The sequence below is a fragment of the Arvicanthis niloticus genome, chromosome 1 (assembly GCF_011762505.2).
Source record: "Arvicanthis niloticus isolate mArvNil1 chromosome 1, mArvNil1.pat.X, whole genome shotgun sequence".
NCBI lineage: Eukaryota > Metazoa > Chordata > Mammalia > Rodentia > Muridae > Arvicanthis > Arvicanthis niloticus.
This window is the reverse complement of record NC_047658.1, coordinates 164,204,461-164,227,922: the sequence shown is the minus strand read 5'-3', so window position 1 is coordinate 164,227,922 and position 23,462 is coordinate 164,204,461. Positions and strand designations below refer to the sequence as shown.

At 46.3% G+C, this 23,462-nt stretch overlaps 1 protein-coding gene across 7 annotated transcripts in view; it reads left to right on the top strand.

Moving 5' to 3' along the window:
- The window catches only part of Gfra1 (GDNF family receptor alpha 1), a 217,590-nt gene that overhangs the window by 187,655 nt on the left and 6,473 nt on the right, over positions 1-23,462 (top strand). For all 7 annotated transcript variants that reach the window (XM_076925869.1, XM_076925841.1, XM_034502051.2 and 4 more), the window contains one exon: positions 23,253-23,306. In XM_076925869.1, the coding sequence (XP_076781984.1) occupies positions 23,253-23,306 (54 nt within the window). The remainder of the gene's footprint in view (positions 1-23,252; positions 23,307-23,462) is intronic.

Genomic DNA, 23,462 nt, shown 5'->3' with positions numbered 1-23,462 from the left:
CCAGTCCACATTTGCATCTAGACGTTGTGATGTCTTCAAGTGAAGAGAAAGACAGACAACTGTGGGACTGATGGCCACTTACTGAGTACTTTGGTCAAGTGGCTGTGAAATGAGGGTTCTGGGCAGATAGACCACTAAATTTTTGTTTTGTTGTTTTTTATTTAGTAGGGTGTGGTAGAGCTTAGTTGGCTCTCTGTATTTGTAGCCGAGTCTGTGTTCTCGATAAAGCAACAACATATCAAATAGAGGGAGTTCTTGGCTTGTTGCCATCACAGCCATTCAAACCTCCGTGGACTGTTTCATTGCCTCTGAACGGTAAATCAGAGGCAGAGGCATTGTTAGTAGCTGCTGTGTAAAGTCTCAGAAAGACTAGTTATTTGCAATACAAAAAAACAAAACAGTATAAGGGTGCCATGGAAAACCTTGTGTGTGTCCTGAGTCCAGTGACAGTGATCAAGAGACTTTCAGCAGACCAACCTAGATATGCCTGAGTAAAAGCAAAGTTTAAACATGAAGTTCCCACCTCCACTCACAGGGAGTGCTCCAGGCCCAGGGAGTGCTCCACTCACAGGGAGTGCTCCAGTCGCTGGGAGTGCTCCACTCACAGGGAGTGCTCCAGGCTCAGGGAGTACTCTAATCATTGGGAGTGCTCCAGTCTCAGGGAGTGCTCCAGGCCCAGGGAGTGCTCCAGTCACTGGGAATGCTCCAGTCACTGGGAGTGCTCCACTCACAGGGAGTGCTCCAGGCTCAGGGAGTACTCTAGTCATTGAGAGTGCTCCAGTCTCAGGGAGTGCTCCAGGCCCAGGGAGTGCTCCAGTCACTGGGAATGCTCCAGTCACTGGGAGTGCTCCACTCACAGGGAGTGCTCCAGGCTCAGGGAGTAGTCTAGTCATTGGGAGTGCTCCAGTCTCAGGGAGTGCTCCAGGCCCAGGGAGTGCTCCAGTCACTGGGAATGCGCCAGTCACAGGGAGTACTCGAGTCATTAGGAGTGCTCCAGTCTCAGGGAGTGCTCCAGGCCCACAGAGTGCTTTTCCTATCATTTTACTTAGTTCTCATTGTACTGAGTATTCAACTGTCAACACGACTTTAGTTCTTTGGGGTTCCGGTGCACTTTGACTCCTTGGGTGCTCTCCTGATAGCTCACGGAGAAGGTCAGCTGCTGTAACATGGTAGCTCTTGCATCTGAGGACGACATAGGCTTCAGGGAAACGATGTTTCTATTCAAGTCTGCAGAGCTGCTGGGCCACAGAAGCAGTGCTGGGAATCTGCCCATGGTGGTTCCTGTATGTTGAGGGAAAAGGTAACCCCGTGGCAACTTCTGCCTTTCATGACACTGCGCTGAAAGGGGTGTTTAGGCTCTTTGCTGTTGTTCTGATCGTTTCATGGTCTTGAGTATCCTGGCTGACCTTGAACTTGTTATGAAGCTAAGGTTGACCTTGAACTTGTTGTCCTCGTTCCTCTGCTTCCAGAGTGTTGGGTTGCAGACGTGCCAACATGCCTAGTGTATGCAGAACTCATGGTACAGCCCAGTGTATTACTTGCAAGCATTGTAACGGGCCTTCAGTCTTACCACAAGAATGCCTCTCCTTTCTCATGTGCCTGGCAAGGAACAGCCGCTCGAGAGCTCTTAGAAGTAGCTTTTGTATGAATGCCTTCTTCATTGGCAAGTGCCATTCTGCCTACAAAATGTCCAGCAGTTTTCCCATCTAATTTGTATGACGCCACCTTACACTTGGTGCCCTTCATCTGAGCTTTGGTCTCTGTCTCCTAGTCTGTCTGGGTCCCCAGTCCAAGACTCAGTTTCAGACATATACCAGACGACACAGGGAGAAGAATCAGATCATGCAGCCAGATATCAAGCCCAGTATCCTTTAGACTTCAGAACCACTTTTGAGCCCTTATCCTTTCCAGGTCCCCGTCTGCAGAGAGTGTCAGAGCAGAGAGGCCACACGGGGAGTGGGCAGTGGCATCCACTGCCCCCTTTTGTAGCAGGACCCTGAGTCTGAAAGAAGAGAAGCAAGCTATTTGTTGAGTCTCCGAGTCTGTTGGAAATGGCCTAAAGTCAGAGATGACAAGGCCAGTATCTTCTCTATCACTGTCTCTATTGCTTCACATTCCTGGTAGACACACACATAGTCAGCCTGCTGCAGACACAGGCAGCCTGCCACAGACACACACAGTCAGCCTTTGCTGTCTGTGTCTCCCACACTCATTTGCCATTGTCATTAAACACAATAGCCAGATGAAGGCGAAGACCTTGCCATCACAGGCTGAGGAAAATAATGACGCCAGAGGTGCTTTCCGATCAGGAAGGGGACGAGGTAGCTTGTGCCACACAGCACAACCTGCATCTGTGTGTCCTGTACACATTTAGATACACAAAGGGTGACTCACGTGCCACCTAAGGCCGTTGTTAAGTTCCCTCTGATTTAAAAACTGCATAAGCATGAGCATTCAGAAGTGAAAACAAAAATTCACTTCTCAGAGAAGGAAGCCTAATGGGCCAGATGCTGCTTGTCCACAGTGTGGAAGGTCAGATGAGGTAACCAGGCGACATCTCAGATGAACACCGGAAACCATGGCATTCCAGTTTCATCCTCCGTTAGCCATGAAATGTGTCCTCTGCTTTCCAGTTCCTTTCCACGTCCCATCCTGGCTCCTAGGTTCTCGTGATACACATCTCACCTCCAACACAGATATGCCCAGCCAACCCTCCCTGCCAGGAGAACTCTGTGTACCACTGCACAGTTGCCCTGGCAACGCTGAGGCACATATGAGCCGCATTCCCCAGAAACCATGCCTTTCCGTTCCCTGTGTTAGCATGGGAGCTCTGCTTTGTAAATAGAGGGACAAAGCTAAAATCATAGCGTGAGGTTTATCTCAGGGCTACCTCTGTTGACTCCTCTGCTGAAAGGGCTGAAGAGATCAGATTGGCCAGGACCTAGGACAGACATGTCTCTTCCTCGTGATACACAGTGGAGTTTGGAAGCCTCTGGCATCTGGGAGAGGATGTCTCGGGTTTCACTGAACTGGTCTTTATACCAGAGACAAGGATGAGAGTATTAGCTCTGTGGTCTTAGCAGATGTGTGCAGATGTTAGTTCTTGTCCTGCTTGTCCCGTGAGCATGTGCATTTCCTAGTGCTAGAGCTCAGAGAGGCAGAAGGGATGCTCCAGAATGACAAATGGCTCTCTCCATGATGACTGATCCTTAGTCAGTTGGTCACATGACTGGGCTGTTACAAGGATGAATGGTGCTGACTGACTTTGCTCTGGGATGGGGTTCTGGGATATGCTGAGGAGCAGTGGTGGGAGACAGAGCTGGCAGGTGGAGAGTAGTGTATTCCATAATCACAAATATCTGTCCCCTCTTCCCTTTCTCTTCAGAGCACCCCTGTGGGGCAGAAATGGCAGGCATCCTTTCCTTTCACACCTAGGAGAACTGAGGAGATAGTGACTTAGCCAGAATGGGGATCTTGGACAGGCTGGTCCCACAGACTGGGAGGAAACAAAGGACAGGCAAGAAGGAAGGGGTGCTATTGTAGTTCCTGCTGAAGGGTCACCACCCCACCCACCCCACCGGGAGTGACGTGGCAAATCTAAAGGCTGCTTTGGCCTCCAGTCTAGGACACAGGGTAGGGAGAGTTTACCAGTAAGAGTTTTGTAGCTGGATGACCTCTTTAGGGTGACCTACATGAAGAATGTCTGAAAGACAATTTGAGGCCATAGATTGGGGGTTGGCAGTGACAAGTGAAGGGCCTTCACCCTGAGAACATGGTCCCTCTGTCTGATTTAGGGCTCTGCTCAGCACAGGGTTCCCAGGGGACTCATTCTCTGCATCTGCCTTTCCTTCGTGCCTGCCTGGCTGTAGATGAATTACCATTTGCCAGAGGGTCCTAGAAATATCCCCGAATGGTGTCTGTCCCTGCCTGCCTGTGACATGACTCAGAATAGAACTGACTTAAACCAACTTGGGATCCATTGGTAACAGATCTGGAGACAGTCAGACTCTGGCAGCCTTAAAGTTCACATCTCCTGAGAAGCGTCCTCTTGTAATATTTTTAAATATACAATAACATGAGAAGACTCTTGGGGACTGAAGAATCTGCCTTAACATTTGAGACAGACTCCCCCACCCCCACCCCCAGATGGAACAGAATAAGAATATACATATTTTTTTCAAAACTCTGCCTAGAAGTGTAATTATTGATAAGGCAACAGCAGATCTTCCCGGGCATTGGGTGGCTTCGGGCCTGGTGATCACGGGCTCACGGGTGACTGCTGTGAAAAGCTCTGCTTTAAAAAAAAATTAGTTGATTGATTAGAAAATGTCAAGGAAATGTCTAAGTGCTGGCCCCCTGAGATGATAAAATACCAGGTTTGGGGTAACCTGCCAAGCTCCCATGTCAGGATTAATTGGCATGCGCATTGGTAACAAGCATGACGCAAGCCGGGCTTTTGTTAGCCTCTCTCCCTGACATGTATGAAGTGGTCACAGGAGAAGCAAAGGAGCCTTAGTGATTCTGCCAGTTACTTCGTCATCTGTACACTTGAGTGGCCTGGCAGCTGGAAACACTCAGAGTATTTAAACCAAAAGAGAGGACTTGTTGCTTCTTTAAGGTAAACGTCCGTGGGGATGGAAGTGGATATTGGAAAGTGTTCTGTTTGGGATCATTGCACTGCTTAGCTCCAGGCCCCCAGTGAAGACACCTTGGTGCGGTGTCTGGAAGTCTCTAGGATCCATGTCTAACTACAGTAGTGTTGCCTTGGGTATCTGTAGGGGAGAAGCTCCCAGGATTACTAAGATCCATACACCCTCTTCGTTTTGTGGGGGAAAGGTCTCACATCGTCCTCTAGGGTAACCTTACATTTGTCAATCCACCAACCTTGGCCTTCCAAGTGCTGGGATGTTAGATATGAGTAACCAACCATGCCTTAGTCAGGTTTCATTTCTGTGTAGTCTTATATGCCTGCCTGTTACAGGGGTGCAAGTGTGCATGTTTAAGTGTGCATGTGTAGGCCAGAGGTCAAGTGTCATCCCTTAGGATACCACCCACCATGTTCTGAGACAGTGTGTCAGATAAATTCGGTAAGTTCTGCTGGTTGTCAGCGAGCCACAGTAGAGATTTCCCCAGCACTGGGTACCAAGTGTGTGCTGTTTGCACACATGTTCTGGTGGTCAGACTGAGGTCCTCGGTGTTTACACGGCATGTGCTTTACATGCTGAGCTATCTCTCCAGAAAACAAGGGTTTTTTTGTATTGTTTTAATTTTCTCCTAGGGTTGGTTGACTCCTTGGTTGAAATAATGAGCTGACTCTACTGGAGCCTAGTAGCCTTCCGACCGGGCTCTGGGCTTGAGACAGTGATAGAGAGTAGATCTCCAGGAGTGCATAGTCAGCTCACATCCAGGATGGCAGCCGGCAGCTGGCAACAGTACAAGCCACCAAGTTAAGTTTCTGTGAGCCAAATAAAACATCTCTGGGTGTGAGACATGGGAGGCCATCAAGTGCTCATCCAAGACTTGGGTCCCCTCCCCTCGTCCTTGAGAGAGCATTCTAGAAGGAGTCAGCAGAGGACCTGCTGGGCTGGGATGGAAGTGAGTCTGTAAGCAGGGTGAGTTTCTGTAAAGATGATTCCTGCCCAGATCAGCAGTACAGAGTCAGCTCCCCTGCTACCCCTGCACCCTGAAACAAGTGCACCCCTCAGTTCTCTCTCATTGTCAGAGTTCATCAGCCCTAAGTGGCTCTTAGCAGGGACACTTGGCTCCTTCTGTGCCCAAGAAGAGGGAGGACCACGGAGCAGGGCTGTGAGATCACAGGATCTGAATCTAGGTCCACACCTCTTAATCTCCTTGCACAGCCTGGTCTCCCTGCACAACCTGGTCTCCCAGCATAGCCTGGTCTCTCTTCCTTCTAGCCGAAAGGCAGAGTCAAACTTGTACTTCAGGTTGAACTCTGATAGGAAGTCACCTAGGGTCAGATGACTTGGAGGCATGGAGGGAAGACGGTCAATTTAATTCTTCCGTGTTATGCTTGAGAATATTAAATATAATCTGTATTTAGAAGGTTCCCCCTCCTTTCTCTGCTACAGTACCTCATGGGATCCAAACAAAGTCCATTTGTTCCAGATAGGGCCAGACCAGTCCAGAACTGATTTTGAAACTTCCTGGCAGGAAGGTGATTATCTAAAACTGTGGAATACCCGGGGCTCTGCTGGTTGTGACCAAGTGCAAATTTTTAAGTGTGGAGTTTTCAAAGGAAAGCTGCCAATGGGTGTTCTGTAAATCATTTGTGCCGGCAGACTGACCCCATTATGTCAGCTAATCCTGGAAATACAGGAGGTAAATTTAAATCTTCGAGCATGAAGCACTTAATCAATATTCTAAATGTTTTTCTTGCAATTTATGCTTGCAGAGCAACGGGGTGCTCTGGCGTCCCGTTAATCTTCCATCAGTGAAGAGACACTTGTGAGACAGGCCAGGGGTGTAGGGTTTGGCTGGAGAAGCCTGGTGAGAAGACAACCCTAGGGCAGAGAGGAAGGAGGCTCATTAGGTCTAGGTCTGTCTGGGGGCAGGACGTTCAAACTTCTGAGTTCACCCTGGAGTTGGCCCCAGGCACTTCTCATGCCTCTCCCCTTTAAGCATTCTGGACAGCCTTGGAGTCATTTTGCTGAGAGGAGTCGGACCTGTGGAGTTGGACCAACCTGAGCGAGAAGGGTGGCTACCTGCCTCCTTATTATTTTGTGTCATGAACCCTGTTCCTTAACCTCTCTGAATTTTTGCTGTCAAACACAACCCATGTTTTGAGTTTCTTTTGATTAAGGAATGGTCCGGGTGTACACAGGGCCAAGCAAACCCCTGGCACTTGGAAAGTGGCTATACTCTCATCAGGGTGTATGCCGTGCCTTAGAGATGTCTTGGGGCTGCTGAAGCTGCAAAGGAGAATTTGTCCCAAAGATGCCAGAGGGGGCAACAATGGAAAGGAATGATGGTGCTCTTTAGGGTTCGATCTTTTTCTTTGTTAGGTTCTGAACTAAATGTCAGCAGAGATAGGATGTTCTTTGTACTCCAGGCCAAGAAGGAATAGAAATCCAAAGACCCAGGTCTTTGTTGAGGGATTATAACTGCTCCCGATTCCATCCTGCTGCCTGGATAATTATCTCAGGAGCTCTGTCCTGACAGTCTACTGTGTACAGAATACTGTGTGAGCTAGGTCCCATGTAGCATGGTTAGGAGAGTAGGTCTGTCTGCCAAGGGCTTCACTGAACTTCTAACCACTGTTGACATGGGAACAGGTGACACAATCATTAGTAGCAAATGCTCTTAGTTGCAGAAAAGACGGCGACCAGAACCAGCCTGTTGTCTGTCAGATTCACAGCCCAGGACTGGAGCTGTTCCTGTATTTATACATCACTGGTCACAGTCAGGGATTATGATTTATTATCTTTATAACCTTGTTTATAAATAGCCATCCACCACAACTCTTAACAGCATATGTGCAAAAAAAAAAAAAAAAAAAAAAAAAGAGTTTAATGTAGTGGTGCATGCTTATAATCCCAGCTCTAAGGAGACAGAAACATGCAGATCTCAGGGGTCTACTGGTCAGCCATCCTAGCCTACTTGGGAAGTTCCAGGCCAGTGAGGAACCTTGTCTCAAAAAGAAAACAGATGGCAACTTGAAAAACAACCTATAAGATTGACCTCTGTCCTCCACGTGGCTATACATACATATGACTGTTCACCTCCACACACATGTACAACGTACTCATACCTCCCTCACACCCATGCACATACATGTACACACAAATACATTAAAACCAGAGTGGAACCAAGAGCAATTGCATGGGGGTATTCCATCCTATTACAGTCTGGTGTTAATAAGGCAGAGTACGTGCAACACTATCTGTGAATAAGCCACAGAGTAGCCCATGAGATCAGTAATTCAGATGAGACCTGGGAACATACCGGGAGAGGAGATACACTAACTCAACATCTCCTCCTCTGTGTGTACAGCATACCTCTTCTGTATCACCTAAATCAGAGGACTTTAAACATTTCACTTTCCACTAACATTATTCATCACTATAGATTAAATCAGTCCCTAAATTCTTGTTGAACATCTGGCAGATTGAAGTGTCAGTATGGCTCGTAAACTAGCATAAAGAAAAGTAATGGTGACTGTTCCGATGCCAACTAGTATACCACAACACAACTCAATCTCGACACTTCCACTAGGAGCTCATGGCAGACCAGAGGCCCCATCAAGGCTGGCCTCTTGTTAGAGGCCAGCTGCATTTCTGGGCTCTCCTCCCACATGCGGTCTGACCAGCTAGTTAAATATTCAGGCATTTTCAGGAGTTTCCAAGTCCTGGTCACTAGAATGACTCCTGGAACTCAGCAGATTGCAACACTTAATAGCTTCATTGTAAGGGATACAAATTAGGGCGTGGAGGTGTGAATAAGATCAAAGAGGGTGGGCTTCCATAGGGAATTTATATGGATGGTCTCCCCCATAGAATAAGTGCATTTCATTATTTTGTTACGTGAATATACTTACAAGTCAGGAAGGTCCATGCAGCCCAGTGGCCAGTGTTTCCATCAGAGTTGCATTAAGTAGGCATAGGAACTAACTCACTGACCCTGCCCTCCACGTGACGGAACACAGTCTTCAGACTTCTCTAGACATTCACTGGAAGTCAGATGGGTTTGACCTCCCTTGGATCAAATCTCCAGCCCTCAGAACCGAAGGTTGGCTTTTCTGGTGACCTGCGTTCATCTTGAAGTATCTCATTACCACATGCTCAGGTTTGATCCGTGGGGCCGATGAGTAAAAGCGCTGTCGAGAAATTGGAAGGATCTAGAGGAATAAAGCCAATCAAATCCTTTCTTAGGTAGCAATACCGTATCAGTGGATTGTTCTAAAGTGAAGCTACAGCCTTGGAGATACCCTGCCAAACTTTGTATAGGGAACTGGAGTTGAAAATGGGCCTGAGCTCCCTTCAGTGTCTTCTAGCCATGAAAACTAGGGTGGGTTACTTATCCTCTCGGCCTCAGTTTGTTTGCTTGTGAGGTGGGCAAGATGGCGGAAGAGCCTCCTGTAGTACTATTGATAGGATATGCTGTATTCTGTCTTTATGGCTTATTCAGAGCTGTGATATCCTCAGAGCTTAAGCTGTGAGAGTTTCTATTGGTTGTAAGTGGCTTCAGGGAGTGGCCAACACTTGTCAACACAGAAATCCTTGACTGACCTCATCCCACCCTTACTAAAATGAACTGCTCCAGAGGGTCAAGCATTGCTGATTCCAGGGGTTGGGGGGTGGGCAGGTTCTGATTTTGGTGGTCTGTGCAGCTTTGTATGGATAGACTCAATAATTGACAGGAAAAGATGAGGCCGAGTCATAGCTTTGAGTCCTATACTTTATAAGACATCAGTATTTCTCCTGGAGTTCTTTGTTGGACATGAGCTGCACATCCATAGGGCAATCTGAAGAATTTCATTCAAAATTATTTGGGGACCTCACTGTTGTGAGTTAGTCAGTTCTCCTGGGCCAGGCTTACTCAGTGTTGATACTCTAGGTGTTTTGGTCTGAATAATTGTTAGGGATGTCCTGGCCTTGTGGGATATTTAATTTAGTATCATTTCAAAAGCACTCTTTCCCCCATAATTACAAGGTAAGTGTCCCCAAGCGTGGCACTGTTTGGAGGTGTGGCCTTGTTGGAGTAGGTGTGGCCTTGTTGGAGGAAGTGTAACACTGTGGACTGAACCTCTGAACCTGTAAGCCAGCCCCAATTAAATGTTGTCATTTGTAAGACTTGCCTTGGTCATGGTGTCTGTTCACAGCAGGAAAACCCTAACTAGGACACTGTGACAGAGCTGCCAGTGTTGAGTCCTTAGTAAAGTTCTTGGTTCCTGGACACTAAGGCCTTGGGATGTGCAGTATTAGTGACATCGGTGTCACTTTGCTATGACAAAAACACCTGACTAGAAGCTAGTTCAGGAGGGAGGGTTTGTTTACTGGTGGAGGGGATGCCGTCCGTCCTGGAGAGGGAGGCATGGCTGAGGGAACCCACGGCAGTGGGTCACACAGCATCCAGGATGAAGGCTAATGCTTGGCTCACTCTCTACCTATGCGGTCCCAGCCCACAGGATAGTGTTGTCCACAGTTAAAGTGGCTCTTCCTACCTCCATTAACCTGATCTAGATGACCCTTCCCAGATATGCCCAGGATCTTACCCAACACAGAGAAGCCCTCACGGGTATGCATACCGAGAGGTCTTTCCCCTGTGTAAATCTGAGAAGTTGGCAATATTAACCTTCATATTAGGTTTCCATCTTTCCATCTTTGAAGGTGTTTTACCATTTCTGTAGAATGTAGTCTGCCTTCTACAGATCAGTGGTATTTTTGTCCTTTTTTTTTTTATTATTATTAATAAAAAAGCCTTGGGTATACTCAACATTTCCTGTGTATAATGCTCGTGTGCCCAGAGTGAGTTTATTTCCCTGATCTGGGAGCTATGACATGATGCTGGGATCAGAGATGCCTGGCCTGTTTCTTCTTATTTCCTGACTCCCAAGAGGACTTGTGGGATCACCTTGGACCAAGGTGCCAAGTGGTTCCAGGGCCTACAGGGTGGGCCCAGGTCCTTACAGGAGGATGGTTGGACTTGATCTTCCTCTTTCCAGGTGCCAGCAGAGGAGTTCAGAGAAAGCTGAATCCTAGAATCAACCCAGTTATCCCTGGGAGAAAAGAAGCTGTCATAAAAATGTTTTCTGACATAACTGCTTTATAGAGTGTTCTCAAAGTCCTTGAACCAAAAGAGTGCTTGAATTCAGAACTCAAAATCTAGAAGCATTCCATTAAGGCTGCTGAATGATCCAGAGACCCTAAATGGCGTTTGATTTGTGTGCGTAAGCCCAAATGGCTGAGGAAGCAAGCAGGCTGTAACAAACTCCCCCAAACAGGAACTGAATCTTGAGGCCAGGCTTCCTGATAGGGAAATATACATAGCCCCTACATGTTAAATAGTGCTTGTGCAAATGTCCCAGTAACTGAGCAATTAGAATAGAAGGAAGGAAGGAGGGAGATGGAGGGAGGAGAGGAAAAGGGAGGGAAGAAGGAAGGATGGACAGACCTCCTTTATGGGATATTAAGGACATCACGATCCTTGCCTAAATCCCTGCGGTCCTACTAAGTATCACTTGTGCAGCCTTTCCACTCTGAGGCTCTGTTCCTGGAAGGGACATTGGAACACGCAGCTGTGTAGAAGACAAGCTGTCCCAGCCAGCCTGCATATCAGGTGTTGGGCCGCCTCCAGGCAGCAGCTGTTATCAGATTGTGGGCTTGTAAAAACTTAATTCAGGTAACGATTTCTTTGTGATTGGCATGTTTGTATTGTAGCAAGCTTAGGTTCAGCATATTGTTAGAATGCATAATGTCGTAATTTAAGATTATTTCATCAGCAGTAAAGGGTTTTTGTAATTCATTTAAAAAGTTGTAATGGGCTGCAGCATCTTCAGTATAGTTAATAATACGGCATTTTATAGCTGGCTGTAAAATTTCAGATTACAGTTTTTGCAATTGTGCGATTCTATTTTATAGTTTAATAATTGTTCAAATGAAGGAGGATGTAAAGTTCCTTAAAACCAATTTAATGACTTAGAAAAATAGCTTTTATCAGAATCTGCTGCACACCTTTAATGAACCCAGATGTCCCGTTTCCCCTTTTCAACAGAAACCTGTTTTCCTCAAGGAGATACCTTCCCAGTTAAGCGCACACAGTGCAGTAACTCTGGGTGAGCTTTTCTCTTTCTCTCCCCTCTTTTAGCCCTAATCTCCTGCAAATAGAATAAACCTATTTGTTGAGTGAGCGCAGGGGTAGGAGAACCAGCCAGGGCAGAGAAGCCTCAGTTGAGCAGGCAATAAATTGCTTCTCTCTTTGGAAGTATTTCCCTTTTCGCAGACTTCTCGTTCATCTCAGAGTCTCAACTATGGTTCCCAAGCAGAGTCTCTTATTAACACTCACGAATAGCTTGTTCTTCACTGTTCTGTAAAGTGACTGGCAAATGTGGGGGCTTTACATTGTAATTATTTAATTATATGCTACCATGAGTTACAAAAATTTTTGCAATATAGCATTCAGGGCAAGGCTGTGTCTCATTTTGTCATTGAAACTGAAGCGTATGTCACTATATTTTTAGAATATGGCACGGGTAGGTTATTGAACAACCAGCATTAATACAGTAAGTAACTCTAGGCCAGGTCCACAAGCAGGGTCTTGTGGCACACACTATGTAGAAATTCAGTAGCAGGGCCCTTAAATACTGTGTGGCTCTTGGGATGACTGCCTCTATTTCAGGTCCCTCTCTGTGTTTCATAGAAATGGTACTTACCAGAATACATCCCTTGTATCAGGGTTCTTTCCTCTCTGGGGTACAGTCCAGGGATCTGTGGTAGTGGTTCCTTACTGGTTGGGTTTATAATGGGGTTAGATGGCTGTGCTGACTGATTCTGTGGCCTGTGGAGACTTCAGGCAACGCTCCCATTCATTTTCCTGAAGACCTAAATGCATCTTTTAAATCTTTTGTATATGGGTGTTTTGCTTGTGTGTGTTCCTGTGCATCCTGTGCTTGGGGTACCTGGGGATGGGGGTTTGATCTCCTCCAGTTTACAGATAGGTATGAGCCTTCATGCACATTTTGGGATCCAATTCAGATCCTCTGGAAGGGTAGTAAGTATTCTTGAGCAATCTCTCCTGTCTCTGTAACACATTTTAAGCTAATTTCTCCTTAAGCAACAAAGTAACAGCAGCAGGTTTGCTGTGGACCTGCAAAGGATCATGCAAACAATAGGGAGATGTTCGCTCTCCAAGGTGCTTTTGTAAGACAAAGAGGCGGTTGTGTGATGTGGAGTCATCCTTGGGGGAAATGATGCTGAAGGGGGCTCTACAGTAAAATCAGTGTCCCACAGACCAAGATGAAGAGTCTTTTGATCTCCTTGATCCTTGGATTTGTCATCTCTCCTGTGGGCATAGAGATCCTCACTGTCTAGAAGGGTTAGGATAATTAAACAGATCAGAATCACCCAGCTCCAGTGAGAGTTTTCTATGGCTGTTTTCTCTTCCTGAGTGCCCCCTGTTGACCATGAGCTGTGAGGAACCCATGCCGATGGGACATCGAGATTCATTTGGAAAGTGAAGTTGAGTTCTATGAAGCAGGTCTGCTCGCTGTAGACACGGCCTCGGGTTGAGCTGCTTCTTTATGTTTACATGTTTACTGTGTCTTCTCCTTACGTTGTTGGAAACCGCTCATCTCAAACACCAAGATGGGATCTGAAGACTACTCCCCACATTACTACATTCAGGAAAGAGTCATAAGTCTACCTGGGCCTGTGATCCAGAGGGCAGTGTGGCCAAGCCCATCAGAAGGACAGTAATTCAGCCTTGGACAATTGCTTAACCCAATTGCTGTGTAATAACCATGCTTAATAAAAAGCAGTAGGATGTCTGCCTTCTCGTGACTATAAATACCCTCTCTTGTTCCGGGTAACCTGCGAGAATACCTCTGAGCACACTTAGGTGACATACTATAAATAAATCCAATTTCTTGAATTCCCTCCTGACCTTTTATCCTTAGGACGTCTAACCAACCGCACCTCCCTGAATAATAGGCTGCATAGAGCTGGAACTGTGGGACTCACTGTGGAGAGATCTGCTCTGAGCCTCTTTCCCTCTTCACTGCCTCTCTTATTTTGGGCCCTAGAGGAACCACATTATAGAGGGCAATATCTAGAGGGAAACTCGGAAATTGAGCGCTAACAGAACTGAGTGAGTTTCCCTCAAAATGGTTGTCCTTCTGTCTGTCTCTCAATAGCAGGGTCCTCAGATTTGATACAAAGCAGTTACTCCATAGGCCTTTAAGAGAGCAAAGGTTGCTCAGTCTCTCCTGACCTTTGGCTTCTCCAAGTGGCCATATTTGCAAACACTGTTCCTGGTATTCCGATTTAGGAGTGGGAGGACCCCTTTATGCTTTGTCCCTACCTGAATTAGCTCTGTCCTGTTGGTTGTGAGACCCCAGTTTTTATTGGGGTAATGTCTTCATCTGTCAGCAGGAAAGAAATCTACTTCTAAGGTTTAACATGAGGATTATTTGAACCAACAGTCAGAGGTCTGACCTGGAGCCAATATTCACGGGTGTTGAGGTCTGAGAAAGTGTGTGTGGCTACTCCAAGCTATAGAAACAACCTTTCTGAACCCATGTCCAACCCGTAGAAAGCGGAAGTACCTGCCACAACAGGTGGTGAGTAAATTGCAGGTGGACTCTTGGTGGAGGTTCTTAGCGGTAGGAACGATCACAGTCATCATTTTAGGCTGCTTTGTTTTCCTATATTTTCTGTAATATTTTTCTCTGCTGAAGTGCAGTAATTTTAAAAAACTAAAATTGGATTTATCTTATTTATCTGTCATTTGTTTTGCAGCACTAAACATGTACCTTCTTCTAAACAGAGTGAGCAAAGTGTCTGCCTCTGTGGTCTTGAGACAGTAGATATTTTTTAATTAATTTTTTTTTATATCAAACCCTACTTAGCACCATAAGTCATAAGACCATTATGGGTCTGCACTCAGCTGCACATAAGTGCAGCAGAGAATGAGGGGCTTAATAAATATCCTCTGATTCGATGAGGATGTGTGTCCGGTGAGGCGGGCTGCATGCACTTTCCAGTGAGGATAGCAATGAATCTTCCCATTGCTCTTACGGATTTGCATTTCCAACTGCATATATTTAGAAAATAGATGTTTAGTTTGAGAACCATCCCTCCTTCTTGCCTTATACCATTGTTGGGAATGTTTGCACTGCAGAACAGCTTCCCTCCCCTGGCAGATACCCTGCCCCCCACCAAAACGTCTTTCACACATTGTTTAGCATCATTGTTAATTGGGCGTAATTTCCTAAACCGCAGCTCATAATTGCTTCTTGTCTGAATATTTTACTAATCAAGCAAGCTAACCGTGAATGAAAACACACAGTTCTGTGGGCTGTTTTGCAACCCATGTTTGCCCTAACATGGGGAAAAACAAAACAGACGGTAAGATGATCCTGTGGAATTTTAAAAACAAGAAGAAGGCCCAGCTTCGGCATCCTGTGGAGCTTCAGGCCACAGTGTACCTGCTGCTTCTCACCATCATGCCATTAGTGTTGAGTTACAACCGTGGGCTTTGAGCATCATTTCATGTGTAGACTGATGGAGAGACCCGAGGGATGGCTCAGCTAATGGGGAGTGTTGACATGTCTTCCTGGATATATGTCTGTCTCGTGTCTCTTTCATGGCATCCATTTTTAAAATCTTAAAGAAGATCATGAAGCGCTTTCTTTCATATAATGTTCACGGAAGCCAAATTAGCCTCAAAGTTTGCATTTTCTTTTATTGGATTCTAATCGTGATGTCTTGTCTCAATCCAAGACTGTCCAGAGAACAAAGAGAGGCAATGTCACTAGCAACTTCCACAGAACTTTGTAGGGCAGGAGACATGGCTCAGTGGGTAATGTACTTGACACCCAGCATGAGGGTCTGGATCCCTAACACTCATATAAAAGCCAGTGGCCTGTCTCTTTAACCTCAGCAGTGGGGGCTGGAGGAGGGGGAGGGGAGACTGGCCCATCCCCAGAGCTTTCTGACCAGCCAGTCCCTCCCGCTGATGATTTTCAGGTGCAGCAAGAGACTGTTGCAAGAACCAAGATGGAAAGCATCTAACCTAATGCCAACCACATGCACACACAGATGCTTACACATAATAGACACATGCATGCTCACATGCATACATCACACACGTGCCTTTCCCAGCCTGTGTTTCTTTTACCGTTCTTTACCAATCAAGCCAGTAGCAGGGCTAACTTCTGATCTATGGTGGACTTCATCCTGACTGACTTTCACTGAGTCCTCTCAGAAGCCGTCCTGTCCTTCCATAAACATTCTCATGTTCAAAGCCACGGAATGTTCCAAGCTTGTTCTCCTGATCCTAACCCTAGCGCCCTTTGTCGTGCTTGGTGGAAGCATGAGCTTCTAACACTGCGTGTGTTTGCTCTCAGTCCTTTGGTGAGGATGCTGTTTATGTAACATGTCGATGAACAGAATCACAAAAAAACAATAATTAATTTAAGAAAAACTGAGTTGAATACATGAGGAAAAAGCAGCATCCTTTATAAAATACTGCCTGTGGGTTAGTGAAGAGCAAGGTAATTATAGGAGTCTGCAAAGAGGGATAGAATGCATAAGAGGAGATGGCAGTCTAGTTCCTCTGTGAGTGTCAAACAAATGCTCCCCCATTTTAAAGCAACTGAAACTGGAGCCTGGGAATGTGGCTTGTTTGGTAGGGATGGTAAAATGCTTGCCTGGAATGCGGGAAGCCCTGTGCTCCACCCTCATTGTGGTGTTAGCCAGGCTCGGTGTCTGACACCTGTAATCCCGGAGCTTGAAAGCTAGAGGCAGGAGAACCAGAGGTTTGAAGTCAGCCTCAATTACTGAGCAAGTTTGAAGCCACCTTGGGCTACATGAGATCCTGGCTCTTAAGAGTAAATGAATAAAATGGAAAAAGAAAATTAAACCACAGGGCTTGTCACTCTTGGTTCATTAATATGGCTTATGTTAAACAGAAGCCAGAAAATTCTGCTCAGTGGACTTGTCTTCTAAAGGAAAAAGAAAGTGCCCCTGTTCAGTATAGGTGCCTGCTGAGGCCACACCAAGGGTGGTGGATTTTCCAGGGTTGAGTTACAGGCCATTGTGTGTGGGTTCTGGGAACAGAACTCGGGTCCTCAGTGAGAACAGTACATTCTCTTAGCTGCTGAGACAGCCCTCTGGCCCCCAGCACTTAGGTTTTAGCAGAGTTGGATACACCTGTCATGGGTGAGCTTCCCCTTTTTCTTCTCTCTGGTCAAGGATAAGAGTTTGTGCTTTAGCTGTGGCAGGAGCACAGGTGAACTCTGACTTAAGCTGATGTTGGAACCTAAGACCCTCCAGACTCCAGACCATGTTTCCGTGTCAGCTTTAAGGCTGTGGTGCACCACACAAGTCGGACTTCCTTTTAGCTCACTGGGACTCATTATTGGAAGGTTTGTCTAAACACAGTATACTGGGTCTGAGTCAGGCCTGCTGCAGATAAGGAAGTCACCTCCATTGATGTTCCCCCACCCAGCCTTATGACCAGGCTGGGTTTGTTTGTGCAGCTGACAGAGCCTTCTGCCCTGGATCTTCAGGAGTCTGTGCTAGGTCTTTTGGAAACAGTACTGAGTGAGAGCCATTTCCCAGGCCTTCTAAGGGCTTCTGTCATTGGAAGTCTTAGGCTGAGGCTCAGGCAACACTGAAATGTGTTCTGGGACAGGAGGTCAAGGTGAACTGTGCAGTGTCCATGATAAGCATGACCATAGTTAACCCTTTAAAAGGAGGCCCCAAGTCCACCAGCCTCACTTCTCAGTCTCTTCCTTCTTCCTGACAGAACTGAGCTGGAAGGAAAAGGGTCCCTTTCCTGCTAAGTACAGGCTCCAAAAGACAAACGGCCAGGCCTGGAGGCTCTGAGCAGGCCTTATTTATGTGTTCACTTGTTTTGCAAAGCTGACGTTACTGCGGATTTTTCAGGCCAGTGGCTGCATGCAGTTGTTACCGAGTTGGTAAGGAAGGTGAGTTTCAAAAGAGAAAGTGAGAGACATGTTAGAAAGGCTGTCCAACTGCTTGTGACCAGATTGGCAATAAAAACCTCTCCAGTTCTCCCAAAAGTCAGAAGCAAAAATCCGAAAACTGCACAGTCAAAAAGCTGCAGAGTGTGAAAGGCTTGAGCTCACAACCTCGCCAGGACTCACCCCCAGGGCTGCTGCTTTCCTCTGCGTTCTTTTTATGTACAGAAGTCAATTTGGGCAGATGCAAATCAAGTACACAGTAGACTCGTTATGTAACAAGTACTAACCATAAATGTACATCATCAGGTGAGTCTGTGATTCATGTGCCATTCAAGAAATGGTGCCTGTGTAGCAGGTTAGCTTGCTCAGTTTCTCTTGGGATTACATACACATCCTTCTCTGCCCATCTGGTCTCACAAGAGAAAGTCAAACATGCCTATTTAAACTTGGACATTCATGTCTTGACTACTTCAGAAAGACCTCTTGCAATGGCTTCCCCAGCCAGAGTCCCATTGATGCTGCAGAGAGGCTCCTATGCTAATGGGCTGGTATTGACAAGTGTGATAGATACAGCCAGGTACTTAGGAGAGCAGAGTTGATTGTGTTTTACAGCCTGTGTGCTTCTCTGTTTATTGCTTGTATTCTGTCATTAAGCAAACAGGTTCCTAATATAGCAAATCTCTCTAATCAGTAAAGCAGGGGAGAAAGGAACCAGAGCACATTAATTATGACTGTTTGGCTGTAGCCTGGACAGTCTGTTGCTATTGGATTGGGAGCTTCTTCTGGTTTTATTTCCTGGAGTCAGAGCGGAGAACGGACCGACGGTTTTTCTCCTGCATGGAGGAGTACAGAGAAATGTTCCGTGCCCTGCTGGCTGACAGCTGCCTAAAAATCAGAGATTAAACACTGGCTTCTCCACAGAGATGGAGTCCTGGGGCAGCAAAGGCCAGGCTCTGCATGGGCACACTTTTAAGTCTCCAGTTCCATAAACAGGCCAGGCATGCTGCTCACAAACCTGAGCTGTCCCCCAAAGTCCTGCAGAGCCTACTGTGGGCAGAAGCAGGTGGAGACTCCGCTGCCAGCTACAGATTACGAGTGTGCCCATGTGTTCTGCACTAGAGTGCTGTTGGCACTGAAACTGACTTCGCAAATGCTGATGGCCAGGGTAAAAGGCAGAGAGGCCACTCTGACTCCAGGTACCAGAGGTTAACAGCATCTAATGCATTTATTAACCCTCTGGTGCCAGGGTCTGGTGAGGTCTGGCCTCCCAATTACAGAGCCCTGGAAATTCTATTATGTGACAAGCCTGGACTTGTTGATTACCACCAGGGACAATTTTGTAACAGCTGCTGGAGGGACAAAGCTTATGGAGACTCTAAAGGGCAAGTTTCTGGGCTGTGCTTTTCTAGAATGTAGGGAAGGTTTTCCCAGCATCCACTTGCCTTTTTTAACCCTTGAGATGAAATCTGCAAGGTATTGCATCTTGATGGTGACATTTTACACAAAGCAGAGTCGGGAGTCTTCACCCAAACCACAGGACCAGGAATTAACAGATAGGAAGCACTTTTTCATAAAGGACATCAAATAATACATCTTTTCAGCCTACTGCAATAACTGTTCAAACTAACTGTTACAGAAACAGAATAGGCTTTCATTTTCTTCCTATGTTAGAGACATAGCCTATTTTAAAGCCAGAGAGTGCTAGGTCAGTGTCCATGTAGGTGTGGGCTGCCTGAGCCCCAAGTCAGGTGACTGTGTATGACGTCTGTCAGGTAGCAGGGGACCAGAGCAGACCGTCACACCCTGTGCCAGCTTTATGAACCTTGGCTTTACCAGTTTACACTTTACTGATGACAGCTGCTTTCCCACTTTTGAGCTTAGTTTACTCTTTATCAAGCCTCAGGAGGTGTTTGTGTGTGTGTGTGTGTGTGTTTGTGTAGTGATGTGTATGTGTCTGTTTGTGTAGTGATGTGTATGTGTGTGTTTGTGTAGTGATGTGTGTGTATATGTGTGGTATGTGGATCTGTGTGTGTGGTGTGTGTGGTCTGTGTGTGTCTGTATGTGTGTTGTGTGTGTGTGTGTCTCTTGTATGTGTGATGTGTACGTTTGTCTTTTTTAACTTCCTTGACTCTATTTCAGTTTTCAGCAAATGAAATAAGTCTTACTAGACAATCACTCAACAGTAGTTGAAACAGTAGTTGAAACCCTGCCATTTTATGTTTGACTTTATCACAACTGACTAGCAAGACTGATTGTTTAGTGATGTTTTTAAAAAACACTCAGGATGAAAATCAACCAAACATGGAAATAACAGGTTTCTGTGGCTTTAAGGCCCAGATTTTCTCAAGGAGGCTCTGGGGCTGCAGTAGTGAATGTTTCTGATACTCAGAGGTCATTGGGATTTGTGCTGAACACAAGCTTCCTAAGCTTGCAGCCAGCCACTGTTCACATCTGTGAGCCTCATTCTGCCCCTCTGCGTGCGGATCACATACAGGGCGGGTACTAAACAACCGTTGGTCTGTAGCTAATTCCAGGATCTGCATGGAACCTTTGGCCTGTATCTTATCAGTGAGGGATTTAAAACATCTCACATCTGTGTGCAATCCTTTGATTTTATTGCTCAAGAACCAGCTGCCTTCACCTCCTCATCAGGGCCACACACCTTACAGTGCCCCCTGCTGGGATTGGGTAGGTCCTGCAAGACTTCTGTTTACCCTGCTCACCCTCCTGGTGACATTCTCAATACATTTTCTACGGGAAGCTTGCTAAGTGTTATAGACCTGCTTTGGCCTGTGGAAAGCGAGGCCTCTTAGTGCAGACTCTGGGAAGGCTACCATGGGAAGCCTCTCTTAGTTGGGCACCATATTCTCACTTGGAGTCAGCATTTTGTGTAGGTATGCCCACCAGGATGGTCCTCCAGGCTACAAGCTAACTGTTAAAGAGGTACATCGAATGCTGTTTTGGGAACAGGAGCCTCTAGGTGGCACAGCCTTGAGGAAGCTCTGAGTGTATTTTTCAGAGCCAATAAATAATCACTGCATCCATTCTGAGTAAGACATGAGCTGGCAGTTTAGGTGAGGGCATGGTGACCTGTTGGAGAGTTTAGAAACATTCTACTTAGTGTGGGTCCTCAGTGATGGGGCATAGAAGTCTACCCATGTGTATGGAAACCCATTAGGACACATGGGAAGACAGCAGCCCTTTCTGGTTAGCTACTGGAAGTCCCATTGTAATTATTTAACCATGGGAACAGTCTCCTAAGGCTGTCAGAGGTTCCACGGAGACAGAGATATAGTGACAGAACTGTAGATTACAAGTACATCGAGCCAATCCTGGGCTCACTGGTGCTTGCTGGTTGACAGGGAGACAGTGGCACCCAGCTCTGAACTCTTGGGGTCTACAGTGCTCCCCTGAGGTGCTGCTTGGCTGTAACCACACTAAAGAAAAAGCTTAAGGCCACACTGTATCATAGCTCAGAGCTCCTTCTGCATCCCCAAACCTCAGTGCATGGATTGGTTATGCATAGTCCCTCAGTGGGGATTTTGTCTTTGTATCTTATGGTCTAGTGAAGAAAAGGCAGAGTGGAATGTTATAGGGTCATTTGGGTGTCTGGGCACAATTCCAGACTTGACAAAGAATAAAACGTGATGCTCCACATATTATTCTCCATAGGCGGCAGAGCAGCGGATCGGGCTTCCTGTTATTATAGATTAAAAGTAGGCTTTTGAGTAAGTGTAATTCCGCTTCCAATTTCCCCTCTGATCTTCTTATACATAACATTTAGTGACCTTTGAACAGCCCGGGGATGTTTCATAGTGTCTTGTTCTTGAAGCCTGCTTAAAGGTTTCTATTTCATATTCACTGCTGGCATATGCAAATATAGGTAAAGATTATGATGCTTTCCCAGTTGCATTATGGTCAACAAATTATTCCTCGGGTGAGCCTGCTGTCGTTTTAGCCTCGTGTGTCTTCTGTGAGTCACGACTGCTCATAGTATACAGGCAGCCTGCTAATGTCACGCCCTCAGAGCTGGTGGCTCAGGTGCCTCCTCAATTCGGAGGTGATGGCTATTTACCAGGGCTTGCCTTCCTGACAAACAAGCTTCCCGTTGATGCCAAAGGCTGCTGTTGTTAGGGTTCAGGGTGAGTGTCACGGGAAGAGTATTTTTGTGTGGATTTTGGGGAGGGCAGAGACCGAAAAGAGACTGTGATCCACGGAAGAGCGTATTTTCATAGCACTGCGGAGTCTCCGTTATATCCTGTCTTATAAGTACATTAGCCATTTAACTTGTCTGGGCTTAAGTTGTCCATGTTTGTAAAACAAGTGTTGTACTGACTGGGTGGCTTTCAGGTTCTGTTCATTGCAGTTGTCTGAGTAATGGAAACGTCCCTTCCACCAAATCCTCAGGCATAAGCCCAACAGGGGACTGGGTCCAGCTATGAAGAAAAAAGCTTTATGACTTCACTGCTCAGCTTCTAGCAACCACCTTGGAGTCAGTTTTTAAATTTTGGGGTCTCGTAGTTACTGTTCTATTGCTCTGAAGAGCCAACATGACGAAAGCAGGCAGGTATGGCACTGGAACAGTAGCTAAAAACTTCACATCATGATCTGCCAGCAGAGACAGACGGGGGCCGGGGGGCAGGCAGGGAGGGATGGGGGAGGGACAGTGACACAGAGAGAAACAGAGACAGAGGCCTGGTGTGGGCTTTTGAAACCTTAAAGCCACCTCCACTGACACACCTCCTCCAACAAGGCCACACCTCCTAATCCTTCCCAAACAGTTCACCATCCAGGAACCAAACATTCAAAGACGTGAGACTATGGTGGCCATTCTTACTCAGACCACCACAGGGTCTGCAGGGCTGTGTGTTTTCTGGAGGGCATCCATCTGACAGTCCCTCAGTGTGCTCTGACTCCAAGCATGGAATTGTTTGCCAGGAATCAAGAAGCCCCATGAGCCCAGGGACTGAATTCTTTCACTTTCCCTCCCCCACGCCCATGCTAAAGAAACATTAGGAGCTCCTTGCTGTTTGTTGACTGGGGCGGGGAGTTTGGCAAATCAGCAAAGGAAAGGGTTTCCACGGGTCTCTATATAACTAATACGCAGGCGTGTCTGTTGCGATGTTTTAAAGTAGCACTTTCCCCAAATTAACACCCAGAAAGATAAATGAGTCACCACTTCAAAGCTCTGTCTTCCGTGTCCCTGCCCTGCCTGTGCCATCCCTGAGACAAGACAGCTATCAGTGACAGGTAGCTGCTGAACTCTGAATTAGGGGATCCCTGAACAGAGACCTGCGGGGTCAGAGAATGTATTTTGAAGACCTGGGAAGAAAGAATGCCAAATATCTCATTAATTTCTTATATTGATTCCATGTTCAAATGATAATACAGTTGGTTAAATAAAATATATAATTAAAATTAACCTTACCTGCTACATCTTTATTAGGCAGCCACTTGAATGCTGTAAATTACAGATGGGCTCCTATATTTATCATCTGGCCCTGCCCTAGACTGTTGATTAATGGATCATAATTAATTACTCTTCTCTATTATGTCTGAGTGCCTTTTTCCCTCCTTTGTCTCTCTCCAGGCACAGAAGCTGAAATCCAATGTGTCGGGCAGTACACATCTCTGTCTTTCTGATGTAAGTGGCATTTCTTTTTGTGTTTCTTTATAGGGACATAGGCTTTGGAAATGGGTAGATAATATATAATATCTGAAGACCAATAAAGTCTTGGGTCCAGAAAAGGTCTCATCAGCCTCTGTATTGACCTGCCTTTGGAAGTCAGAATTAAGATTC